We start from the raw sequence: 25,478 nt of genomic DNA, 5'->3' as shown, positions 1-25,478 counted from the left end.
AAATATCAGAATCATATAAGTATCATATAGATTTGAGTAAATATTTAATGTAGTTTATAAAAATATATATTAATGAAAATCTATAATTATATTTCCATTGCTCTCCCCGTCCTTCAAATTGTTCAATCTCTATTTGTATTCTTGCTCAGCATCATCTATGTATGCATGTCCAGGTTATAGCAAACTGATTTCAATCTTATCTCCCCCCGTTCTGCCCCGTTGCATACTTCTCAGAGCTTTTCAAGAGCCTGGGAAGCTACCCAACAAAAAGTTGACATTCTTATCCATTTCATTTATTCTATCAAGATATAAATAACATCTCCACAAAATACACTTGAGAGTGTTTTCAGGAAGACATTCGCTTAGAATTTGTCTATGCGCCCCAAAGTATGCAGTGAAGTTGATGGAGCGCAAAGATGTGTATCTGATGATTTGAAAGCCATCAATGATGATAAACGCTTCCAATGACTGTCCAATAGATGCAATCGCCAAATGGCGATCAATTAATAATAATAATAAGATCATTATTGAGCCGTTTTCAAATCAAATGCCAAGAAATTATATAATTTACCAATGACTGCTCGCTGGAATAGCTAGGAAATCGAAACATTTTAGGAAGAGAATAGAAATGACCTTATGTATTTATATACATAAATACATATGTATATATATACATATATGCCGCAAGATGAATATTATAGAAAGGACGACTTTCTCTGTTCTCTTTACGAACGAATATAATAAAAGGCTTACTCTGAACATAATTAGAGACATTAGTAAAACATCTTGTTTCCTTCTTATTATCATTATAAATTCGATTTCAATAAAATAATATATATATATTTTTTTTTTTCATTTTCTAATATTTTTATTAAGTACTTTTAGTTAAAGTTCAACTATTAAAAATTATTAAATATTTTATATAATAATGTTTCCAATTATTTTATACTTCTATATGAAGCTTCATTATTCATTATTAATAAAGTTTCATTATTACAATTTTCTAATATATTTATTAACTTTAGATATTAATTTGAAAAGAAAGTTTAATTATTAAAAATTATTTAATATTTTGTACTATAATTTTTCAAAATATTTTAGAATGTTATATGAATTTGTTTATTAATGTAAAATTTAATATTTAAAAATTAATAAATACTTTTTTTTATAATTTGTTAAAATATTTTTTTATAATTTGTTAATATATGTTTTTTTTTATAATTTGTTAAAAACATATTTTATATAATTTGTTAATATGTTAATTTAGTATGTACTTTTATATATTTTTTAATGCAAACTATTACATATAATATAATTTCATACTAAATTTATGAAGTACTTTTTTGAAAAGTTTAAATTTGTATTAATTAATCATTTAAAAAAGTTTAATAATAAAAAATTATTAAATATTTTTTTATTATAATTTGTCAATATATTCGACACTTTACTTTATGAAGCCTAATTATTCATTATTAAACAAAATTTCATTATTAAGAATTGAGAAATATTTTTTATTAGATTAAAAATTATATTACATATATTATATATTTTTATATAAAGTTTATAAGCTCAGTATATAAAATAACTAAATGATTTGTACTCTTTTATATAAATTTGTAGAAAATGTATTTGTAAAATAAAATACATTTATTTTAATTAAATCATATTTTAAATGAATTTATTAGTTTTTTTTGTAAAATAGAATTAATTTATTTAAATTATAGCATATTTGATTTACCTTTATTTAATAGCCTCGTTTGTGCTTTATGCTGCAGGACAGCTTTGCTGTTGTTGTTGCAGTTGTTGCAGCTGTTGTTGTTGTTGCTGCCGATTCTGTGTGTGTTGCAAATGTGCACAGTTTTCGCATTTTCGTTTTCGTTTTCATTTGATTTGTTGCACGTTTTTGTGTTCTTTGCCTCGCGTTTCGTCAACCAAATTCGCTGCCGCTGCTGTTGTTGTTGTTGTTGTTGCTGCTGTTGTCGATGCCGATTTCGATGGCAAGCAGCCGATTACACACACACACACACACACTCACACAGATGCAGACTGTGTGGCGGCTAAAAGCTTGCGCTTGCAGCATTGCGCAATCCGCACAGCCGTTGCAGCAACAGTTGCTGCGGCTGTTGCTGCCGCTGCCTTTGCATTGTTTTTATTTTCATTATTTTCTGTTGTTGTTGTTGTTGTTGTTTTCTTTCGTTTTACTATTTATGCTTACAATCGTTGTTGCATTTTCATTTACCAATATGTTTTATGTCTTTATAAGCATTTCAAAATGTTTCGTTTTGCACTCATTTTGCTGTTGCAAGCATTGCAATTGCCACAGCGCCAACAGCAGTAATTGCAACTGCAGCAACAACTGCAACGGCAACTGCAACCGCATATGCATGCATTTATTAGTCATAAGCGATGAGCATCGCCAGCAGCAGCAGCGCCGGCAGCGGCAGCGGCAGCGGCAGCTAGTCACCCACTCAAAGTCTACCCACAGACACACACACACACACACACACACATGCAGAGTGTTGTCTGTGTGGACATCAATTGGACATGTGTTTCTGCCGTCCAAGACTGTAGCTAAAGCAGCTCAGCTGCTTTTTGCAATCGCTGGCATTTTTTTTGTTTTTTTTGTAAATTTTTTTTTATTTATTATTACATTTTTTTTTTTTGTCACTTTTGCAGCGTTTTATTAACAATCAGCGTATTTTATTTGTTTCTTTCTGTAGTTTCATGCGCTAGCTGAGGGTACTGCGACTTTGTCATGAAATATATACAGACACACAGACTTATGTGTGTGCATGTGTGTGTGTGTAATGGAAACCTTGTTAGACAAGATTTTTATGGGTCGCTGGGATATTGTGCTTTATATATGAATATGCTGGCATCATAGACCCTTTGGGTTAGTTTAAGGTTCGGCTCATGAATAGACTTCGATTTTCTTTTGATGTTCAGATTAATCATAATCAAACTATATCAATAATTTTATCAATGAAGCAAAATTTATATAAGGGATGAAGAACATAAGACTAAATAGTTCAGTTCAACTGGTTCGCTTGGTGCAACTAAGAATATAAGCTTAATAGAGTTAGGATCTCAGTTGCAGCTGAGACAGATTATGCTTATAAACAATCATTCAATAGAAGAAATTTATTTACATATTGAAACATTTTTAGAAATTAAAGATTATGCTATATGCAAAATGGTTCAATTGAATATTTGATATCAATTGATATATATTAGTCGAAAATTCATATATCATATGTGAAATGAACGTTGAACGAAATTGTGTAGTTGAACTTGTTCAGTTCGTGAACTAAAATTCATTTTATACTCAGCTAAAGCTTAAATTAATTTCACTTGATTAATCAATATTTTAACGAAATAATAATTTTATATATGATTTTTATATTTTTTAAAATTGATAATTAAGCAAATATTAAGAGATGAAGAAAAAAACAAACTAAATGGTTCAGTTCAGATGGTTCGGTTCATGAAATGGAATCTCAGTCGGAGGCTTTTGGGATGTGATTCTTAATATGCAATAATGCTTCAGTTCAGCTAGCTCATGAACCAAGGCCGTAGAAATGCTTTATTGTCTATCAATTTGTATTATATGCATGTCTGTTAGGGTATCCACAATTCGGTTTGTATAGGCGCTTGGGTTTGCCTGTGCTTTATGCGATTACACGAGTGCTTGGCGGAGCAATCGTTGTCCAGTTCCAGTTGGGTTCCAGGCGCTAAACAAATGATTCATATGAAACAAAAACAGAAAAGAGAAGATATGGCTAGAAAATATGAAGACAAAAAGAGAGTGAACGACAAAGGAAGTAAAAGAGGAAGAGACAGAGAGAGAGAGAGAGAGAGAGAGAGGGAGAGAGAGACCTAACACAGCATACAATAGAGAATAGAGAGACAGAGAGAGTGTGTGTGTGTGTAAGAGAGAGAGAGGGAGCGTTGCACACATAATTTGATGACAACCGCATTTTGGCTATGTGACTTTTTACAGTTTATTTGCGCTTAATAAAATCGTAAGCCCTTGTTAAATAATCACGCTGACATGTCGTCAAGACGTGCAATAATGGCAAATGTTTTCAATTCTGAAATGTAACCACCTAAACGTTAACAACAACTGCTGTGGAAGGTTATTAGATGCCGTCCAATCCGCGCTGAGCTCGACTAACAAAGCTTAGCCAATCCAAAAAGCTGCATATAGGGGGCGACAAAAAAAATAAAATAAAATACAAACTAAAAATAAAAGAAAATATATACTATAGCATTAGAGTTTGAGCTCTGACTAAGTGCATAAGTAGTAAAGTACTCAATATAACAACTGTTATATACGCAAAATAGCTTACTTCTAAGCTTACACAAGATGCCTTTTAACTCTTATATTGGCTCATATAACATATCCCTTAACAATTGTTAGGAAACTTAACTTTAAAATGTTATAATATGCTTCAAACTGTTATATATGCAAACTGAAATGCCAACATCCAGTTATTATAACATATCTCTTATTTATGTATATATATACATATATGTATCATATATATATACATACATATACATATATGTATCTAACGCATTGACATAAAACATCTCTCAATTCTTATATTCGCTAAGGTACTAGCCTTATGCTAACTCTAACAGATCTCTGTTAACTTAAAGTCAGTATACCAATGGCAAAATGTGTTATAAAAGCTTAAATCCATATAGCGAATATAACAATTTAGACAAATGAAAAATATGTAAATATGTAGACATATGAGAAATATGTAAATTGTTATATTCGATATATAGATTATAACAGGTATATGAACTAAATATACTTTGCTTTAAATCACATATAACAGTTGTGACATAATGTTATATTTACTAAGAAGAAAACGTTAGTTTCTATCAGTGACAGTTAGCTATGCATATAAAAGAGTTAACATATTCTTGTACATATGTAATTAATATTGCAATATGTAATTAATAATTGCCATATACCAAGTTGTTCAGCTGTTATAATTGCCAAAGAGCTAATTGAAGGCCTATTACACAACTGTTATATTTGCTAAAACAAAAACTAACGTTCAAATTCATATATGCAGCAACAACGACATGCGACAACTGTTATACACGCTCAAGAAAATGGCTAATCATTTGCTCATTGCTCTGATTTCTGTTATATTTCGTCATCTGACTCGAGCTACTCTGTGTTGCTGTTGCTGTTGCTGTTGTTGACTCTGATCAATCATACGACATGTTGACAGCTGTGCATGTATTATGACAGCCACACGACACAGCTGGCAATGCAATTAGCTCACTCTTGGCCTCTTCCGCTTCTCATATATTTGTTTATTTAAAGCTTGAATAGGCGATGGTGTCCCTTTAAGGTATTATTATTATTAATATTATTATTATTATTTGTTTATCTGCCACAGTTGGCAGACAGAGTTCGGCTTCATGTTTGTATTGAATATGTATGTATATTGGATAGAGACAGCATTGCACTGGCTGAGCGCTGCCTCGTGCTTTATTGGCTTCATCGTGAGACGCATTTTTATCTCGCTGTGATTTCCATGAAATTTGTATGGGTTTTTTCGGCATTTGCAACGATAACAACGTTATCAGTGCAGCAGTGGCCAAAAATGGAGCACAAATCAAAATGTAGTTGAATTGCAACTCTGTCCGCACGGACATTCACTTGTTCATTTGTCTGCCTACCGATTTGACGGCAACAATGCAAAAAGATTGCCAAAAAAAAAAAAAAAAAAAAAAAAAAAAACGGACAAAAAAGATACAATGAAAATTCGAGGCAAACAAACATCAGCTAGCTGCATACACTATGCAATAAGAGTTAACAGTCTGCTGACAGCAAAACTTCTGATAACAGAAATTTGCAAAATGTTAGGCAACTAGGCTGTTTCTCAACAGACAAAAGTCTTATGTATAAGACGGCGTTATGTTAACATATGTATAAGAGCTGCTGAATAAGAGCTGCTAATAACAGAGCTTGATATTTCTTAGCAGAGTTGGAGCTGCAACTTAACAGAGTTGGAAATATTCTAATATTATCTAATCGAGTTAACATATTTATTACCTTAACAGTGAGTGTATTTTTATAAGACCTTGCTTGCTCTTAACATTACACTGCAATTGAACAGATTTCATGGGACTTTTGATTTTCCCCTTAACTTAACAGACGTTTTAACGGACAGACGAATTATTTTGTATTTGTGTTGCTCAAACTTGTTAAGTAGCAGAGAAAATTTAAATGGTAAATAATATGCAAATTTGTTTATATTAAATATCAAAAATTTGATTAAAATTCAAAACTTTATACAAGAGAAGCAAAAATATAAACATGTGTATGTATATAAGAAAAACCTTTAACAGTCTACTTAACAGAACAATGTTGCATAACATACTCCTAGCTGATATGCCCCAAATTGAAAGACTTTGGTATGCATGTGTTGTATGCGGCGAGCTTTAAAAACGAATGAATGAAAGAATGGAGTATGAACCGTAAATGAAAATATGTGCAGCATTAATTTCAACGTTGCTGCACAATCAGAGCGCACAAAACTCCGCTCAATGGGGGGTGGCTGGGGTGGTTGTTGGCTTTGGAGTGGCTCTGGTGGTCGCTTTACAGCTGCCTGCTGCTGCTGACGTACTGACTGGCTGCCTGGCTGGCTGGCTGGCTGTCTGGCTGTCTGGCTGTCTGGCTGGATGCCCGGATGGACGTATGGCTAGCTGAGTGTGGGTGGCTTGGCTTGGTTTGGTTTGGCATGGCATGGCATGGCATGGCATGGCATGGCCAGTTGGTTGGCAGTAGGTGGTTTCCATGGGCTGCTGCAAATGCAACAAACACAATCAAAATTCCATTCTGTGTCATGCTCAGCTTGTGCATCCCTTACGGTCAGCCCAGTCGTCCGACCCGACGAGGGTCTGTTCACTGTCCGCTTGGCCAGCAGGCAGTCATTCAGTTAGTCATTCAGCCAAGCATTTAGTCAGTCAGTCAACCAGGCGAACTGTCCGTCCGTCCGTCCGTCTATCTGTCTCTCTGTCTGTCTGTCTGTCTGTTGGCCCATACGTAGTTGCGCATTGTTTGACCGAAAATCAGAGAGGGAAAATATATAATCAAGGCAGAACTGAGAGCTGAAATTCCATTGTTGCGGTGTTATAAACAAAATTTGCATTCTTTAGTATTTCACAGACAGCACACACTGTTCGTCTATAGCTAAGGTATAGACTGATATATACATATATACTATGTATATATATACTATATACATTTATATTTATTTGCAGCTTTGCCTCTGTATTTAACCAAATATTTTGGCTCTTTAATTTCTCTGCGTTCTATTTCATTGCATTTGCCGATGAATAATTGCTGTAGTCGCATTCTGTTTTGCTGGCTTATCTCGCATATCTGCCTGATCTCAGTTATCAGGACAACAACAACAACAACAACAACACACACACACACGCACACACATACACTAAACATCGCTGTCATTACCCACGCAACTCAATTCAGTTTTCATCTCCTGTGTGGTTAGCTCAGCTCAGACAGCAAGAAAACGAGCAAATTTTAGCAAATATCGGGTATGCTCAACTGGGCGCTGCTCTGTAATTAACTGAATAGCTTTTAGCTAACAAAAATTGATAAATATTTGCTTGATCGATATATGCATATATTAGATGAAAGCATGGGAGAACTTGGCTCCAACATTACCAATGACTATATATGTATATTACCAAAATTGGATATATCGATAACTATCGATTTGGTGTGTGAAATGTTGTATATCATTTATATTTTTGTTATTTATCATTTATTTATATATCGTTTATTATCTAATACAAGCAATTATTAATTGTTGTCGATAACTTTTATTATAATTATTATCGATGATTATCGTTTTCTTTGCTAGGAATATTCTAAAGCATCTGCAATAGAACATCTGAATGAGAACATATTATTAAATTATAATAAATAAATATTTGTATATATACGATAATCATTTATCGATCTTATTGATTTCATAATCATTTCTTATGATAACTATTTATCAATCTTGGCATCTATTGTTTGAATTCTTTTATGCTACTTACTATAGACAAATAAAATATTAATCTTGTTTTATTTAACTAAATTTGACCCATTCGATAACTATCGATGTGGATATATGTAAGTAGTAAGGGGATTAAAATCAACAATGAGTTTGGATTTATAATATCGATATCGATTAATATAAAAAAACGTACACAATAAGAATCCATTGTGATTAGCTTTATTTTATAATATCGATAGCTATCGATGGATGTGAAAATAGCTATAGAGCTCTTTCCGCTCTTTATGTTTTATTTACTTTGGTTTAATTCTAATTGAAAACGAATCCGTTTTACTTAGCCTTATTTCATAATATCGCTAACTATCGATTATAGAGCGTTTTCTGTATTTAAATTAACAGATTAGCTTTATTCATATTATCGATAACTATCGACTACTATAAAAATAACTTATATAGAGCTTTCTCTGTTTTTAAATCTTACAGATTAAGATTATATGATATCGATAACTATCGATATGGCTGATAGTTATTATAGAAAGCTAAACTGCCTTTTAGCGTTGGCATTTAGTTAATATCATTTATGTTTTACTGATCTGCCTTTGTCATGTCGTCTATTTAACTCCCTTTTTTCAAAGGGTATTTGGAGTGCCATCAGCTGGAGCGCACTGACTGCATCCTGCTGCAGTTGACTTTTGCTTTGCTCTGTTTCTTTGATGTGTGAATGCCACTGGATGCGTTTATGGGTGCGTGCGTGCGTGTATGTGTGTGTGTGTGTGTGTGTGCGTGTGTACAACTGCATTGAGCTGCATTTTTTGTGCAGATCCCGCACCCCTCCCTTTACCCCCCCTGGCCCGTTCAACTCGCATTGTTATTTAAATGTCGGCACAAAGCGCATTGGCTGCAGCTGCGCTTGGCTTTGACTCTATGGCTCCATGGCTCCATGGCCTGCGTCCAGCCAACATGTTGGCTGCACATGTTAATTAACAATTTTGATTGAATTCCAATTTGAGATGAAATGTTTGGAGCCACCACACGGCCAACCTGCCAGGGAGCCATCCAGCCATCCAGCCAGCCAGCCAGCTAGCTCCATGCGCGTCTGTTTGTTTGTGTATGGGATCTAGGCACATGCATGCACTCACACACACACACGCACACATACATACATACATATGTGCAACGCTCATATTTGGAGCCTTTGAGCCGCTGTTCATTTTACGATTGCATTTTGGAGCCCAGAGAATTTCATTAACCGTGCCGTGGCGTCGTCTCTACATAATTGAAGCAATTTGCATCTGCATCTGTATCTGTGTCTCCAATCCACCACGCCCACCTGATGATGGTAGGCCCCGCCTCTGCCGCTAGCGCCCACAATTGTGTGCGGAGTCAGAGTTCAATCAAATATTTATGTCTCTTAATAATAATAAATATGCACGCATTATACACCGGTTCGTATGTGTGTGTGTGTGTGTGTGTGTGTGTGTGTGTCTGTGTGTGTGTGGTTTGTGCAAATATTTCTTTTTCCGCTTACAGTTCATTTTTATTATTGTTATTATTATTTTTTTTTTTCATTATTGTTGTTGTTGTTGAACAAATACCGTATTGTTTGTGCGTTTGCTCAATAAATAAATTGGCTACACATTCTTCTTCTTCTTCTGTTTATTTTTTTTTTTTTCGCTTTTTTTGCTGGAATTTCAGCTGCACTCGTAATTAACTTCATAATTAAATTGGTCAAATGAACCCAAGCACTTATTATTTGCCTGTGTGTGTATGTGTGTGTGTGTGCATTTAATTATTTATCTAGAGCCCCATCTTAACTAAATGATGCTGCCGCCATTTTCATATGCATTATTATTTCAGTTAAGCAAAATATTTTTATTAAAAGCTCGCAGGCTTTCGAATTCTCTGCTCGCTCGCCGTTGAGAACTGTTATATAAAGAAATTACCGTTATATTTTATTATTATTATTTTTATTTAATCGTTATTTTAAACGTCAACCAATGTTTTTGTTTTTAAGCCTTGGAGCTCTACAGAAACTAAAATAAAAAAAAAAAATTAATAAAAATAAATATTTATTTAATCGATGATTTTTTTCAAGCCTAAAAAAAAAAATAAATAAAAATAAAAAAATAAAAAAATGATAATAAAATTAAATATTTATTTAATCGATGATTTTTTTCAAGCCTTGTAGCTCTTCAAAAACTAAAAAAATAAAATAAAAATAAAAATAAATATTTTGTTGATTGATAATTTTTTCTCATGCCTTGTAGCTCTTCAAAAACTAAAAAAAAAAAAAAAAATAGCAAAAATAATATTATTTAATTCTTTTTTCCATGTATTATAAATGTTCATACAATTCTAAAGCTTTTCCCAACTGTTTTTTTTCCCATAGTTCCCCACAGTGTATTCCATCGTCGTCTCTTTTTGTCCCTCATAATTATTGTTGATGTTATGGAAATCTGCACACATACATACACATATGCATATAGCATATACATATATGTATATACATATATATGGCATTTCTGAATGGTCATTCAAGTGCAAATCATCTGCATTTGAGCCGCTTTCTATGTGTGTGTGTGTGTGTGTGTGTGTGTGTGTGTGTGTGTGTGTGTGTGTGTGTGTGTGTGTGTGTGTGTGTCTGTGTCTGTGTGCTGCGGGTGGCTAAATTCAAGCTGATTTCACACACAGCCTGAATTATCCGCAGCGTCTGCTTATGACACTTGACATTACATCGCACATTACGGGCGGTCGAGCGGTTCAGTGGTTCAGTGGTTGAGCGGTTCAGCGGTCGAGCACTTTGAGCACTTGGAGCACTTGGAGCACGTACCGCACGAAGCACGAATCATGCGCAGGGATCCAAATTAAATGCGCCCCAACCCGCACCACCAGCCCGCTGCCTCAATACCCAATGCGCGTGAGCGAGACGGCATTTATTTGCATTGTTCTTGTTGTTGCTGTTGTTGTTGGATAACACAAACTGTTGCACTTGTTGCCTTCTGCTTCATGCTGGCCCTCTGCCTTCACCTTTCGTCGCACGGACAGGTGCAAAATTTTGCACAATTTACGCTTAATTGATGATGGGCATAGCCAAAAAAAAAAAAAAAAACAAGAGGAAAAACAGAAAAGCAGCAGAAGACAACTAAAACACACATTGAGCCAAAGCTCAGATAAGAAGCGTACACAAAAATTTCTGCATAATTCAAGGCGAAAATATTCAATATCAAATCGAATGCATTAAAAACACACGCACACACGTTTCACAGTCAATAAATTGGCTTATGTAATGCCATGAATCGAGAGATATATACATATATATAATGCATGCATATATAGAGGTATATATATGTATATGTATGTGTGTGTGTGTGTCTCTGTTTATATCAGTCCGTGCAGTGGAAGGCGAGGCACATCGAAATCATTTGCATATGTTCGCTTTGACCACATGGAAAAGATTTAGAAACACAAATATTAGCAACAATGTTTTTGAATAACATAAACAAGTCTGAAATGACTCACTGGGCGAGTGACTGAATGACTAAATGACTGACTGAAGTTGGAGACACGGCGTTAGTACCTGAGGCTAAGCTTTGATAGCTTCATTTGACAGCCAATTTATGCATGATCTGAGCATTGTGGGCGTGGAACTGATGCGATCCTTTTTTTGGGTATTTTTTTTTTTATACGGGCCTTAAGCGAATTCAGGGAAAATTCAGCAAGATTATAGAATATATCTTGTTGATCTGTCTTTGTTTACAAAAATTGCAGTTAATTTAAAAGCAAATATGAGATTGAGCTTAAAGGGTAAAGTAGAGAGACAAGAAAGAAGCAAGATAGAAGGCGAAGGAGAGGCGCAGATAGACAGACAGATAGACATTCTGTTAGAGAAAGCGAGAGAAGAATTTAAAGAGGGGGATAGAAAGTGCGACACATAAAAAGAGAAAGACTGCAGAGATGGAGAGGGAGAGAGTGATGGAGATGGAGAAAGAAAGAGTGATGGAGATGGAGAGAGAGAGAGTGATGGAGATGGAGAATGAGAGTGATGAAGAGAGAGAGATAGAGCGAGAGACTGAGATGAAGAGAGAGAGAGAGAGAGAGAGATGGAGATGGAGAGAGAGTGATGGAGATGGAGAGAGAGAGAGAGATGATGGAGATGAAGAAAGAGAGTGATGAAGAGAGAGAGATAGAGCGAGAGACTGAGATGAAGAGAGAGAGAGAGAGAGAGAGAGATGGAGATGGAGAGAGAGTGATGGAGATGGAGAGAGAGAGAGATAGAAATAGCGAGAGATAAATATATTCTGATTTTTCCGCTCTTTCCCTGGGCTTTCTCTCCCTCTCTTTCTCTCTTCTTTTGCTTCTCAATTTATATTTATTTATATTTATATTTATAATTTGATTTATACTTTCTATTACATATCCTTGGCTTTTTTGCGGCTGGCAAAGCTATCTGAGAGTGAGAGAAGGGAATCTTAAAACAGTAATACAGAAATCGGAAGAGTAAGAAAGAGCGAGGAATATATGTATATTGTTTTAGCTCGTAAGCATATTTTTATATGCATATTCTCATGCTCTCCTTGCCAATGCTCTATAGAATATCAACTCTGCTGATGAGTATTACAAATAAGTTTTAATTCGCATGCTTTAAGCATCTTCAGTTCTGTCCTCTGGCAGAGCAGCTGGCAGTCGTGCATACCCGTCTCGCTGCACGAGCCTTGCTAAGCTCTTTGATGCGGCCCTGGGAACGCAAATCCAGTCCTTGGACTCTTATGCCCACTGGCCGCCGCTGGGATGTTGCGTCAGAGCACTTTGCACAGATAACAGGTGCGGCTGACTATGATGGACTTGTCCAAACTGAATATAAAATGCTTGAAATGGTCACATAACCAGCAAAGCGAGTAGAGGGCAGGCGAGAGGTGGCAGGAGAGAGGAGGGCTGGCGGAGAGGTGGGCAAGAGAGTGTGTCGCCATTCAGTTATTACTCCGAGGCGGATCGCGCGATGTGGCACAGATACTCGACAATGCGTGGGCGATCGCATAATAGCCATAATCATCCACGGACCTGCGTCTGGGCATGACTGTGGGAATGGGCAACGGGACAGGGTTTGTTGTTTGTTTGTTTTTTTTTTCTCTCTCTCTCTTTCTGTTTCGCTTTGCTTATGCAAAAAGAACAAAAGCGACAGAGAGGCAGCCTTCAATTGAATACCCTAGCAAAGTACATTGATATATACATATATATGTGTTATATATAATATACATACCTATATATGAATCATAAAACAAACTAATTGTATTACATTTGGAAATGTATTAGGGGAAAACATGCGAGAGAAATAGCTAAATGAGATGTTTGAACTAGCTTTTGTAGAGATCTATAGACATAAGCGTGGATTTAGTTAACGAGATGTGGATATATGGTTATATGCAGATATGAATATATTAATACAAGAACCAAAAAAGAATCAGTTGAAGTAATCCAAGCTAAAACTTACAAGAATTCATAATCTTTTAAGAAAATCTTCCCAGGATATTTTGATAAATAAATAATTAATTCTTGGATAAATAATTTTAAAAAAAAAATTGGAATATATAATAATTATAATAAAATAAAATTAGAATGAGAATTATTGTATGCTGCTTTCATTTGGAAGTTTGATGGATATCATTTAATGTGTATAATATAATTTTAACTATTCTATGCTGATTTCATTTAGAAGTTTGTTCAGTGCCTAATGATTAAATAGATTGAGTCACCAAGGAAGAAAGCTGGAAAAACAAACTTTAAGACATAAATTACAATTACACCTAACTTAAAGACTTAGTAAGACTGACATAAGAACTACTGTAAAATCGAAATTTATAGACATTATTTCTATACACTCAATATAAAGACTTAATATCACAAATGCAATCGATCCATTTCATTATTTATTTATTTAAAAGCAGATCGACAAAAAGAGCGTCAATCAAAAGAAAAACTAAACTATAAGAAAAGCTATAAATAGAATTATAACTAAAGCTCAAAGAGAAGAAATACTATTTCAAAAATATAAATATATAATAGATTAAATAGAAATAGAAAATCATATATTTTTTATGAATATTTAATGTATATTATATATAAATATTGAATATATGTACATATACATATATTTTTGTAAATATTTAATATATAATATATATATATATATATATCATACTTAGTATATCATAACATATTTATCATATTTATTATATTTATATATAATTAGTAGTATAGTATTATTGCTCCAACCGAATTGAACTAGTTCACAGTTATTGATCTACCCAAAGGAGCTACACATTCAATTCGCTGAGATTCAAGTTTGGCTCGGGCTTCAATGTTTGGTATAAAATGAGATTTTGAGATTTTTTATGGAAAACATTTTCAGACACTCGACAGCTAAAGTCAGGCTCAAAATAGGAGCCTCAGTTAGGGTATTTAAGATCCGAAAACAAATCAAATTAAACGAAAACTAAAAACTAAAACCGCAATCGCAGCAGTTGCTCGGTTCGCTTTGCTGCTGCAGGGCATTGTACAAGCGCCCACGGTCTCCACAGCGTGGCACACGAGACATATGTATGTACGTATATACATGTATGTATGGAAGACACACACACATGCACACACCCAGCTGTATTTTCATAGATGCTAAGCGAGAGCACAGAGCAGCGAGCACAGATACATATACATACATAGATATAGTATATGCATATAGATGTATACAAGTGTATATACATGGCGAATACATGCATGCATTGCTGTATGTGTGTGTGTGTGTGTTTGTGTGTGTGTATCTATGCATGTATTTATCTAGATCTAGCTCTAGCTCTCTATCTATTGCCGACACAGCGCAGCGCAGCGCATTTTATTTTTAGATAATTGCTCTTCCTCTTCACAATTTGGCAGCGATCCAAAAGCCAAAGCAAAGCAAAGCAAAATAAATAAATTCAAGATTTTTTTTTTTTTTTTTTTTGCAAAAAAAAAAAAAAATAATAACAAGAAAAAGCGCTAATCCCACAATGATCCATAGTTTACATGCGCCCCACCCACCTTATCCACACTCAGCACCTATATCAAGATTATATTATATATATCTATATATGTATATATGTATATGCAAATCTACCTCAATAGCTCTCTGTATATATATATATCTATGCATCTACACGAATCGTTGAGCCTTGCAGCTCTTGAGACATTATCACTGCCCGATAACATTAGCTTAATGACTTTTCAAAATAATATTTATATAAATGTACATAAATATACATATATATAGATTACAGATTCTTGATAAGTTCATGATGTCATTGAAAACTAACTGGGCGACGTTAATCATATCTTTTCTGCATAGTTACGAGTGCACAAAGTTGGAATACTTCAAAGTTCGATTCGAAGTGTGATTTACTAGCAGATACCCTGGTTAAATCGGGTTAGTAGAAGAATGACACGATACAAAAATGAATTACTCTTAACTTAAATATAAATAAAAAGTCTTTTAGACTTGATCAACAATGGCGGCATTTCCTCTGATCATAAAGCACTGATCGTATTATCATAAATCACATATATCATTATGCTAAAAATCTTAGATTGTAGATCAAACATAATAGACTCCAGTTCATAGCTTATAGATCATAAAACATAGATCATAGATCATAGATCATAGATCATAGATCATAGATCATAGATCATAGATCATAGATCATAGATCATAGATCATAGATCATAGATCATAGATCATAGATCATAGATCATAGATCATAGATCATAGATCATAGATCATAGATCATCGATCATAGATCAACGATGCTGGAGCATGAATCCTAGATCATAAATTATAGGTCATATATATCAATGAATAAAAGACATCAGAGTATAGATAATATGTTCCTCTTGAGCGTTGATAATAGATCGAAGAGTCTAAGTTCTAGATCATAGATAATCAGTTAAAGTTCGTAGATTCAAGCTCTTATATCCAATATTCTAGATCTATATTTATAATTAGATTATAGACCCTATGTCATATATCCTTCTTCTCATATATACACTGATGAAATCACTACACCATACCATTCCCTTGACGCAGACCAATTTTATTAAACATTTATACTTATATCTATAAAATAATACGATAATAGTAACTTTGTGACTAATTAAATAATACACAATTTTTAATATTAATATATTTGATAAGAAAGTTGTATTGAGACAATCAACAGAAACGCTTCAAAGTGACGGATACTTGGATGATTCATGCAATATAAGTATTTATATTTTCTATATATACATAAAGAAAATTAAACAAAAGTTAAGATATCGTTAACATGTCTGTGTGCCCTGTTCACAATGTGAAGCCTATTTTTACTTATCTGAAAGGCTAATCTATTGGCCGCTCGCTGATTGTCTTGCATCGATGTGGGCGTTAAGTGTTTTGGCCCAGCTCTGCTGGGGCGAGCCGATGAACAGAAAATACTTCGATATTTGTTGGGTTTCAATAGGCGTTGTGCCTAGCACAACGATTGGCAATTGAGCATGGCGGCCGCAGAATACCCTGGAAACTGCAGCCACTTCAAGAAGAAGTCGGCGGCACTCTGCAGGAAATATAATACTATTATTGATATAGTACAGTAGAGACTCGTTGGTAACTCACCCGAAAACAGCTGCAGCATTGAGCCAACAAATATGCCCAAATGTAGAAGAAAGCTCCGATAATTGCCACAAAGAACGAGATTAAGATCAATACAATCAGCCAAAATATGAACCACAGCGGATTTCTCATATTATACACATATGTACTTATAGGGGATTGTAATAAGTGCTTAAAGCATTTAATTATATATAGATATATATCAGGGATCGCACAGGCACAACTTTACTGGACGTTTAGCTAGCTGGCACTGGATCTTGTCATTGGGCTCACTGAACGACTGCTCCATGTCGTTCAAATCGGGCTATCTAAACTTTGAGTGGCAGAGCTACGTCAGTTGTACCCACTATAGAGAACAAGAGAAAGACTGAGAGAAAGAGAGCGAGAGACTGAGAGCGAATTGCGATAGGACCACTCCTAATATATATTCTAAAGAGAGGGATATATGACTTTATTTACAGTTTTATTATGATCATAATTAGTGAGAGGCCAGTTCCAGTTAGCAGGTATACAAAAACAAGCGTATTCATTTAATTAGCTAAATCAAATATAATGTTTTCTTGGGAAATAGAAAAAAATGAAATACAGCATAGCTAGAGCTTATGAGAATTGCATGGGAAGGTGGGACAGAGGGAGGGGGGAAGAGAAAAGCGACGACGAGAGAAAGAAAAAGAAGAAGACAGAGAAAGAGAAGAAGAAGTAGGAAGGGAACTTCAAAGACTAGAAGGAGCAGGAGTAGAAGGAGAATGAGAAACAGAAGGATTAGAATGATTAGGAATAGGAGGAGGACTAGAAAGAGAAAGAGTAAAAGGAGAAAGAGTAAAAGGAGAAAGAGTAGAAGGAGAATGAAAATGACGAATAGAAGGAGGATGAGTCGAAAGAGGAAGAGTAAAAGGAGAAACAGCAAATAAAGAAAAGAAGAGGAAAACATGAAAGAGATGGGGAATAATAGGGCAAAGAAGAAAAGGAGTAGAAGGAAAACAAATTCAGAGAGAGGGAGAGCGACGGAGAGACAGAGAAAAAGAGAATGAGTGAGTTACTCAGAGAAAATTAGCGAGCGAATGCAGAAAAGAAAAAGAGAGATGTAGAAAGGAAGAGAAAGATAGAAGGAGGGAGACAGAAGGAGAAAAATAGACAGAGAAGATAGCAAAATAAATATGCAAAGAAAAAAATATAGAGAGTGCGTTATGAAAGAGAAAAGAATTGAACGTTTAATGTAAGGTAATGTAGAGAGAGTGAAAGAGATAAAAATATACAAAGAGAGGGAGAGTGAGAGGGGGAGATCGAATACAGAGAGACAGAGAAATTGACTGCCATTTTATTGCTGCTGTTAGCTCCACTGTTACAGTTACAGCAACGTAACATGCCATTAACAGAGCTGGCCTTTGACCAAAGATTCGTTGAGAAAATGCACAAATTAGACCGAGACTCGAAACCCGATCAACTAATCTACGTCAACTGTTTTATTCATTTAAATTTAACTAAGTAGGCTCTAGGCAACGAGGAGGGAAAATAGAAAATTCAAAAGTAGGCTCTGTGCTCGGTATCAAAACTCATTCCATAACACATTCAATTTCGATTCAACTGCATATATACATACATATATATATATATATACATATACATATATATATATGTGTGTATATGTGCGCATATACGACATTGAGATGAGCAGCAAAAATATACACAATGTGGACGATCCCACCGAGGATGCCCTGAAGGCAACGTCATTCGCTCAACATATCTTCTCGAAGCCGGTTCGCTCCCCAGCGGATCTAGGGAAATGGAAGCGTTCGCACGCCTACAACGATTTGATCGCGTACATCAATAATACCAGCATGGCCATACAGGGTCACCGGCAGAATAGCAAAGACTTTGTCGTCACCAGGCAGATGGAGAAATTGAGCAAGATCTTCAACTGGCTGGAGCGTCTGGTTCAGGAATGCCATCCCTTGGGCATTGGGCATGGTTTGTTACGCTGCGTCGGCAATGATAAGATCAATATGATGGATTCGACATTGTCGTTGCGCCAGAAATGCCATCGGGCGTACCGGCACTGGGTGAAGCTGGTCCAGGAGCGGGTCTACTCCATATTGGAGCTCCAGGTGAAGCCCCACTGCAAGCACATCAATGAGCTGGCCCAATATCTGACCCGTTCGTTTGGCAGCCTACAGCAGTATGACTATGGGCCCGGCCATGAGCTGATGTTCGTGTTCTATTTGTGCAGCCTGTTCAAGTCGGGCATATTGGGTGCCGATGATACTGTGGCAGCCGTCCTATTGCTCTTCCAGCGCTATTTGGATCTGGTGCGCCGCCTCATCTCGTTCTTTCGCCTGACGATCAGTCGCGAGCGCGACAGCAATGTGGTCGAAGAGCGTAACGTCTTGCCCTACATCTGGGGCTGTGCCCAGCTCTGCCGGAGCCATCCGTTCGATCCGCCCCAATGGGAGCTGCCCGCGGTAATGGAGACATACCGCAAGAACTATATGCTGCTCAGCAGCCTGGAGCATTTGCAGAAGAAAATGAATCATGTGGCGCTCGGTGTCCACTCGTATCAGCTCTGGTGTGTACTCTCCCTATCCAATTGGCCGGACGCCTACACTGGCCTGATGGCCAGCTATGTGAAGCATGTGCTCAGTGATTTCTATACCATCCAGGATTTGGTATTCTGTGAGATGTTGTCCTTTACGCGTCAGCCCTCTGAGTATTTGCAGCAGGCATTTTTGGGTGAGCCGCCGGAGTTGCCGACGCCAAGCTCGTCAACGGGCGATTCCGAAGAGCAGGAGGAGGAGAAGATGGAGGAAGAGGATGACTCAGAGACTGAACAACTGATGCAGGAGTCGCGACACATTCAAGCCATTGAAAAGAAAAGGAAACTGAATGAAAAAACTCGCATACTCTACGCGGCCTGTCTGCCCGTACCGCTATATCGCAATCTGAAGACGGACGTCTTTCTGGGCTTCCAGGATCCGCGCAAGCCCATCGAAAAGCCGGATGATACTACTGCCCATGTGCTGCGGCGACCGCGCTGCCGCCATGAAGCCGAACGCCGAGAGACGTCACCTGACTTATACAATAACCAAAACAAAACGGGCTCCCTTGATTCGGAAAATGCCATAAAGGCATTGACAGGCAACATGTCCGGAGCGTCATACTACACCATCTGATCTGACCTGATCTGAGTGAATCGCCAAAAGCTAACTAGCTGGCAGGCAGGCAGGAGCAATCATCTTTATATTTCGATACATTTGCATATAAACCTTCATACAGCGATAAATAAATATATATTTGTCATGCAGAGTGTGGCGTATTCTTGCCGCGGATTAGGTGAGACGGACGGACGGACAGATAGAAATAGAAATATATCCCTTTTTATCTATATATATGCTAGTCGGACATACTCAACTGAAAGGTGTATACATCTCCATATGCTACTCAGGGTATTTGGTAGTTAAGCATACCCATCTAGAGCACATTTAAATTCATATGCATAATCAAATGGAGCTCAGGGCGTATTCTAGCAGGACATACCCCGCTAATATGCAGCTCAGATCATCTATTTTGCATTAGCGTATGTAGGGCATCATCAGTTGAGCATACCCAAGAGCAAATAAAAATTAATATACAGTGCAGGATATAGTATAGCAGGGCATATAGAGCTTCATAAGCTGCTAAGGGTATTTACTATTCAAGCATACCCAAAACTTGAGCTATATGCACAATCTCATGCAACGTAGGGTATCTTCTACTCGTGTATATCCAACTGAAGCACATTTTAATGTATATACAGTAGCATAAGTATACAGCTTAGGGTATATTCTAGTCGAGCATAAGCTAAGTTAAGGCATAAGTTAAATTCATACGCTGCTCAGGGTATCTTCTAGTTGAGCATACCCAAAAGCATATAGAAATTTATATGCAGCCCAGGGTATCTTATTGTCGGGCATACCCAAGCATAAATTCCTATACATACATACGTATGCAGTAGCTAACGCAACTCCGCAAGTTATTAAGAAGGGTCTCCCTCTCGTTCTCTTCTCCCTCTCTCACTGATCAAATCGTTTCAATTTCTGCATAGTCTAATATTGTATGGCCCTCTCGCTCGCACTCGCATTTGCACTCGAACAGCCGTTCGCCATCTTCCTGGCCGCTCTCTCACACACTCTCTCTTCACTCCAATTCCGTCTTGGACATCAAATTCGCAGCTGTTTTATTTTTCGTTAGTGTATGTGTGTGTGTGTGTTTTCCAGTGTTTGTGTTTGTATTTGTGTTCATCTGTGTTTTATGTTTGCTTGTCTGATTGTGCGACAACAAATGATTCAGTTGGTCTTTAACTGGAACTTATTAATTTCTACACACACACAGACACACACACGCACACACATTCTAGCAGAACGTCTCACGCAACTTGTTATTATTATTATTATTATAGTTGTTCTTCTTCTTAATGTTGTTGTTGCTGTTCTTGTCGCTGTTGATATAGTCGTTATTGTTATTGTTATTTGTATTGTATTTCCACTGTCACTGCCTCTACCACTGCCGCTGCCACTGCCGCTGCCGCTGCCACTGCGTGCTGCGTGCTGCGCCTGCTTCTTCTTCATCATCTTCATCTGCTTTGCCTTTCACACATAATGTTAAGTTCATAAAGAATAGCACATCATTGTTATGGCAGCTGATAAACTGCCTGCAAATACACACACACACACGCACACATAGGCGTATACATGCGCATGTCTCGTATACGCACTGTATGTCGGATATAAATTTAAACACATTTTCAATATACTTTTTTTTTTTTTGTCAATTAAAATCATTTTATTATTAAATAGATTTGTTTTCTATGACCTTCTAGAGGGTATAATAAACATAATATATTATACATATACATATTATAAATATATGTCTGTTATTTTTAATGCTATCTAAGCATTGCTTTACTGAAGTATAAAAAGAATAGTAATAAATAATATAAAATATATAAAATAAATAAAATATAAAAAATAGTAATAAATAATATAAAATATATAAAAATAAAAAATTATAAAAAATGTAAAAAAAAGAGTACAAAATAAGTATAATATTTAAAAAATTATATGAATACAATTTATTTATTTATTTTATAATATTTGTAATAAATAACCAATCAAAATATAGTTCCCTTAGTTTCATCGATGACTGATCTCACAATATAACTTTATTATTATAATCATATCACATAATGCGCAACATTTGCTTCAAAAATAATTTTCGTACAGCAAGTTTTTTAATGCCAATATTTTTATTACAGTTTTATTATCAAATGAATGAACTTTATTGCTAGAGTTACATCTAAATATTAATAAGTTTAAGAGTTGCAACTAAATCGAAAATCTTGAGAAGACATTTTTTTAAATTGAAAGTATATAGAAAGAAAAACCAATTTTCAATAGTAAAATTTCGAATTTTAGAACTTTGAAATTGAAAACGATAATTCATACATACATAAACATATATGTATGTATGTCAATATATTCATATATTCATATATATTTATATACAGATGTCTTAATCCGTCTAGTTATGATAATTACATATGTATATATGTATGTACATATACATACATATGTAAGCCAAATCCCATAGAACTCAACATATATCAAATTAATCGATAGCTGCAAATTATTATCGATAGCAGCTTAACAAAACAATACGAGCTTTCAAGCGAGATAGACGCATAAAAACATAAATTCATATATATACATATGTATGTATGTATGTGTGAATGTAATCAAGCTAAAACCAGTTACGCTGAGAATAGAAATTTGGTAAAAAAAAAGAGCTTGAACTGTTATTGACCATTTAGTGGCTAACAAACACAAACACACACGCATACACTTAAATACAAACACACGCAAACAGGTGTGAGCTTTGACAAAAATAAATAAGTCACCTTACCAGTACTAATGAAATGTATATTCATACAAACATACATACATAAAGGTTTACGTATAGAAATGTACAAACCTAAGTGTAAGTGTGTGTATGTGTGCGTGTAAACAACAGCAACTCAACGTCAGCAATTGGCGCGCAGTAGCTGCTGCTACTGCTAATGTTGTTGCTATTGTTGTTGTTGCCGTGGCGGCTGCTGCTGCTGCTGCTGCTGCTACTGGCCGCTGCTGTACACTCATGGTGAAAATATTTCAAAAATGTCTGTTAATTTAACAGAGTTGCTGTTAAGAGCGCGCACAGCTTAGCAGCGATCTGATTCCAGCACAAGCAACACGCGCGTAAGCTTTTTTTGTTTCTTCTTTTTTATTTGAGCTCCAAAAGAGAGCCGTTGTTACGCCCAGCATATGGGCTCTCTGTCCAACTGGCACTGCCACTCTCTTTTCGACTCTCTCTCTCGCTCTCACTGTCGCTCTTATTCTTTCACGAAGACTCACACACACACAGATACGAATGCAAAGTTGAACGCTGGCGCTGCTTAGGAAAATGGGTAAAAGATTATATTGAAAAGAAGAAAGAAAAACTTGTTCCTTTCTAACAATGAGCGACAAGATCAGACGCCTTATCCGCTTATTTGCTGCATCATCAGTTAACCAAGCGATTGCCCAGCACAACAGCAACAACAACAACAACAATAGCAACAGCGGCAGCGAAGTCAACTCCTTCTGCTCTTTCACCATCCACCGACCGCCACCTGCATTAAGCAGCCTCTCTCTTTCCACAGCTGACGACGCGACGTGCAGCAGTGCAGCAGCAGCAACAACAACAAAGTAAAGCACACAGCACATGTGAGTGTCGTCTGAGAGTAGCCGCAATACAGACAAACAAACAGACATAGAAAAACGCATACACATGCAGACACACAAGCACATGCATATGTATGTATATCTGGTAGTTGTTAAACTTGCTTGCTAACTTTGCCTGTATGTATGCGTTTGTGTGTGTTTGTACATATTATGTATGTATGTTTGTATGAATATATTTAGTTGTCTATAGAAAAGTTCTCCAGCATCAGCATTTAATTCTATTGTATTTTAACAAATGATTACCACTTCATTTGAATTTATCCCAGTCATAAAATTTACCCATGTATTCATTTATTTGCCAACTGATCGTTAATTAACGCTTATATTTTATTTATATTTGTATATGACTTTTAGTCAAATTTTCACGTAATAAAACTTCGAGCTATATTCCTTTTTAAAATGGAAAACGTGCAACAGTACGGATTATGTTAAGCTTAACAGATTATGAATTATAAAATCTGTAAATCCTTTAAATGCGTGTAACAGAGTGTTACCCGAATCAAAGCCTGCCCCATATTCTGGAATAAGCCTGTATTGCATGTATGTATGTATGGATGTATGTTTGTATATATGTATGTAAATGTGTATGTATGTATGTACATATGTATGCATGTGCATACATGTTTCTGTTGTTGGTCTACCTGCTTTAGTGGACTCTTTTTAGCCTGTTTTGGGTACAGATGCAAAATGCTGCTACCCCGTCCCCACAGCGCCACTGACGACGATGTCTGGTACTTTGCTTTTCTTTACAAACACAAACATAAATACACAGCGACGCACACACTCGCCCAAACAGACGTAGAGGCAATCGCAGCGTGTCTGCTGTGTTGTTGTTGTTCTTCTATGCCCTGATCGCGCCAACAACAACAAGTGAGCGAAATCGAGTGCAAAGTAAATGAGCGGCAAAAGGCAACAGCGCAGCTCAACTCGGCTCAGTGTTCGGCTGGGTTCGGTTTCGATTCGGCACTACACGCTGTATTAGTCACACGTATACGTATGTATGTATGTATATGACATCAACAGCAGGCGCGCACGAAGAAGAATGAAGAGAGCGTCGTGTGTGTATTTGTGCACGTTCCGCTGTTGCTGGTATTGGTGAGATGTTGTGTATATTCGGCTTGGGGCTTGATCATATTGCTGTGCGGTTGTAGTTGTCATCGTTTCTGTGTTAGCGCAAACTAAATACACAGCCAGCCAGCCAGCCAGTCAGCCAGCCAGCTAGCCAGTCAAACAGGCAGCAGCAACAGAGCCCAGACACGGAGCCGTGTTGTGTGTTGCTAGAGTCAGTCGGGCCAGCAGCGAGCGAGCTACTGTCGTTCTTTGTATTGATTCAGATTCAGTCGATGAGTTTCTCTCGCTTCTGCGCGTTGCGTGTTTCGCAGTGTTTCCGCGATTTTTTCGTTGTCGTCATCGTTGCCGCGTCTGCGTGATCGCCTCGCCTCGTCTCGTCATACACTCTCTCTCTGCTCACCCCCCACACACACACTCTTCGCAAGCTCGACGTGCGGGACTCTGTGCGATTGTTTTGCGTGCGTGCGTGTGTGTGTGTGTGTGTATGCACACACATTTATAAATCTTTTATTGTATGTAGATATGTAATTGTTTTATTTATTTTTGCCGTCTTTTTTTCATGTTAATTTTATATATACATATGTACAAATACATTTATGTTGCTGTTGTTTTTTTTTGCGCTGATTTGTGTATTTCATGTGTTAACTTAAAACATACAGAAACTTAAAAGAGATTTTAATTTTATGAATGCTTTGCTGCTGTATCAATGTTTTTATCTGTTACAATGTTTGCTATGTGTGTGTGTGTGTGTTTGTGAACTCATTCAGATAAATTTAGGCGCTGCGCGTGTGTGCTGGCCATGTTGTGCATACATATACATATGCACTGCTTCTTAAAAAAACAAAACTAAATGCAATGCAAGTGCGCCCACGCGGCCCAGCAGCTACA

At 36.3% G+C, this 25,478-nt stretch overlaps 2 protein-coding genes across 8 annotated transcripts in view; both read left to right on the top strand.

The window, feature by feature from the left end:
* LOC6584449 (protein scalloped) overlaps positions 1-25,478 on the top strand; it is a 72,396-nt gene that overhangs the window by 13,679 nt on the left and 33,239 nt on the right. For 2 of the 7 annotated variants that reach the window (XM_032732119.2, XM_032732117.2), the window contains exon 1: positions 24,798-25,102. The exons of 3 other annotated variants lie outside the window; for them this stretch is intronic. The gene's annotated coding sequence lies outside the window, so the exon portion shown is untranslated. Of the gene's footprint in view, positions 1-24,797; positions 25,103-25,478 lie in introns of those variants that run through there. 2 more of the 7 variants (XM_015161287.3, XM_015161286.3) reach the window with 1 other exon arrangement.
* Positions 17,853-20,028, top strand: LOC116804464 (serine/threonine-protein phosphatase 2A activator). The gene has a single exon (XM_032732122.2). It carries the CDS (start codon positions 18,363-18,365, stop codon positions 19,893-19,895), a length of 1,533 nt encoding a protein of 510 aa, XP_032588013.1. The 5' UTR covers positions 17,853-18,362; the 3' UTR covers positions 19,896-20,028.

This window comes from Drosophila mojavensis, unplaced genomic scaffold (genome assembly GCF_018153725.1).
Source record: "Drosophila mojavensis isolate 15081-1352.22 unplaced genomic scaffold, ASM1815372v1 contig_136, whole genome shotgun sequence".
NCBI classification, from domain to species: domain Eukaryota; kingdom Metazoa; phylum Arthropoda; class Insecta; order Diptera; family Drosophilidae; genus Drosophila; species Drosophila mojavensis.
The sequence above is the reverse complement of the archived record's forward strand: the minus strand, read 5'-3'. Positions and strand labels throughout refer to the sequence as shown.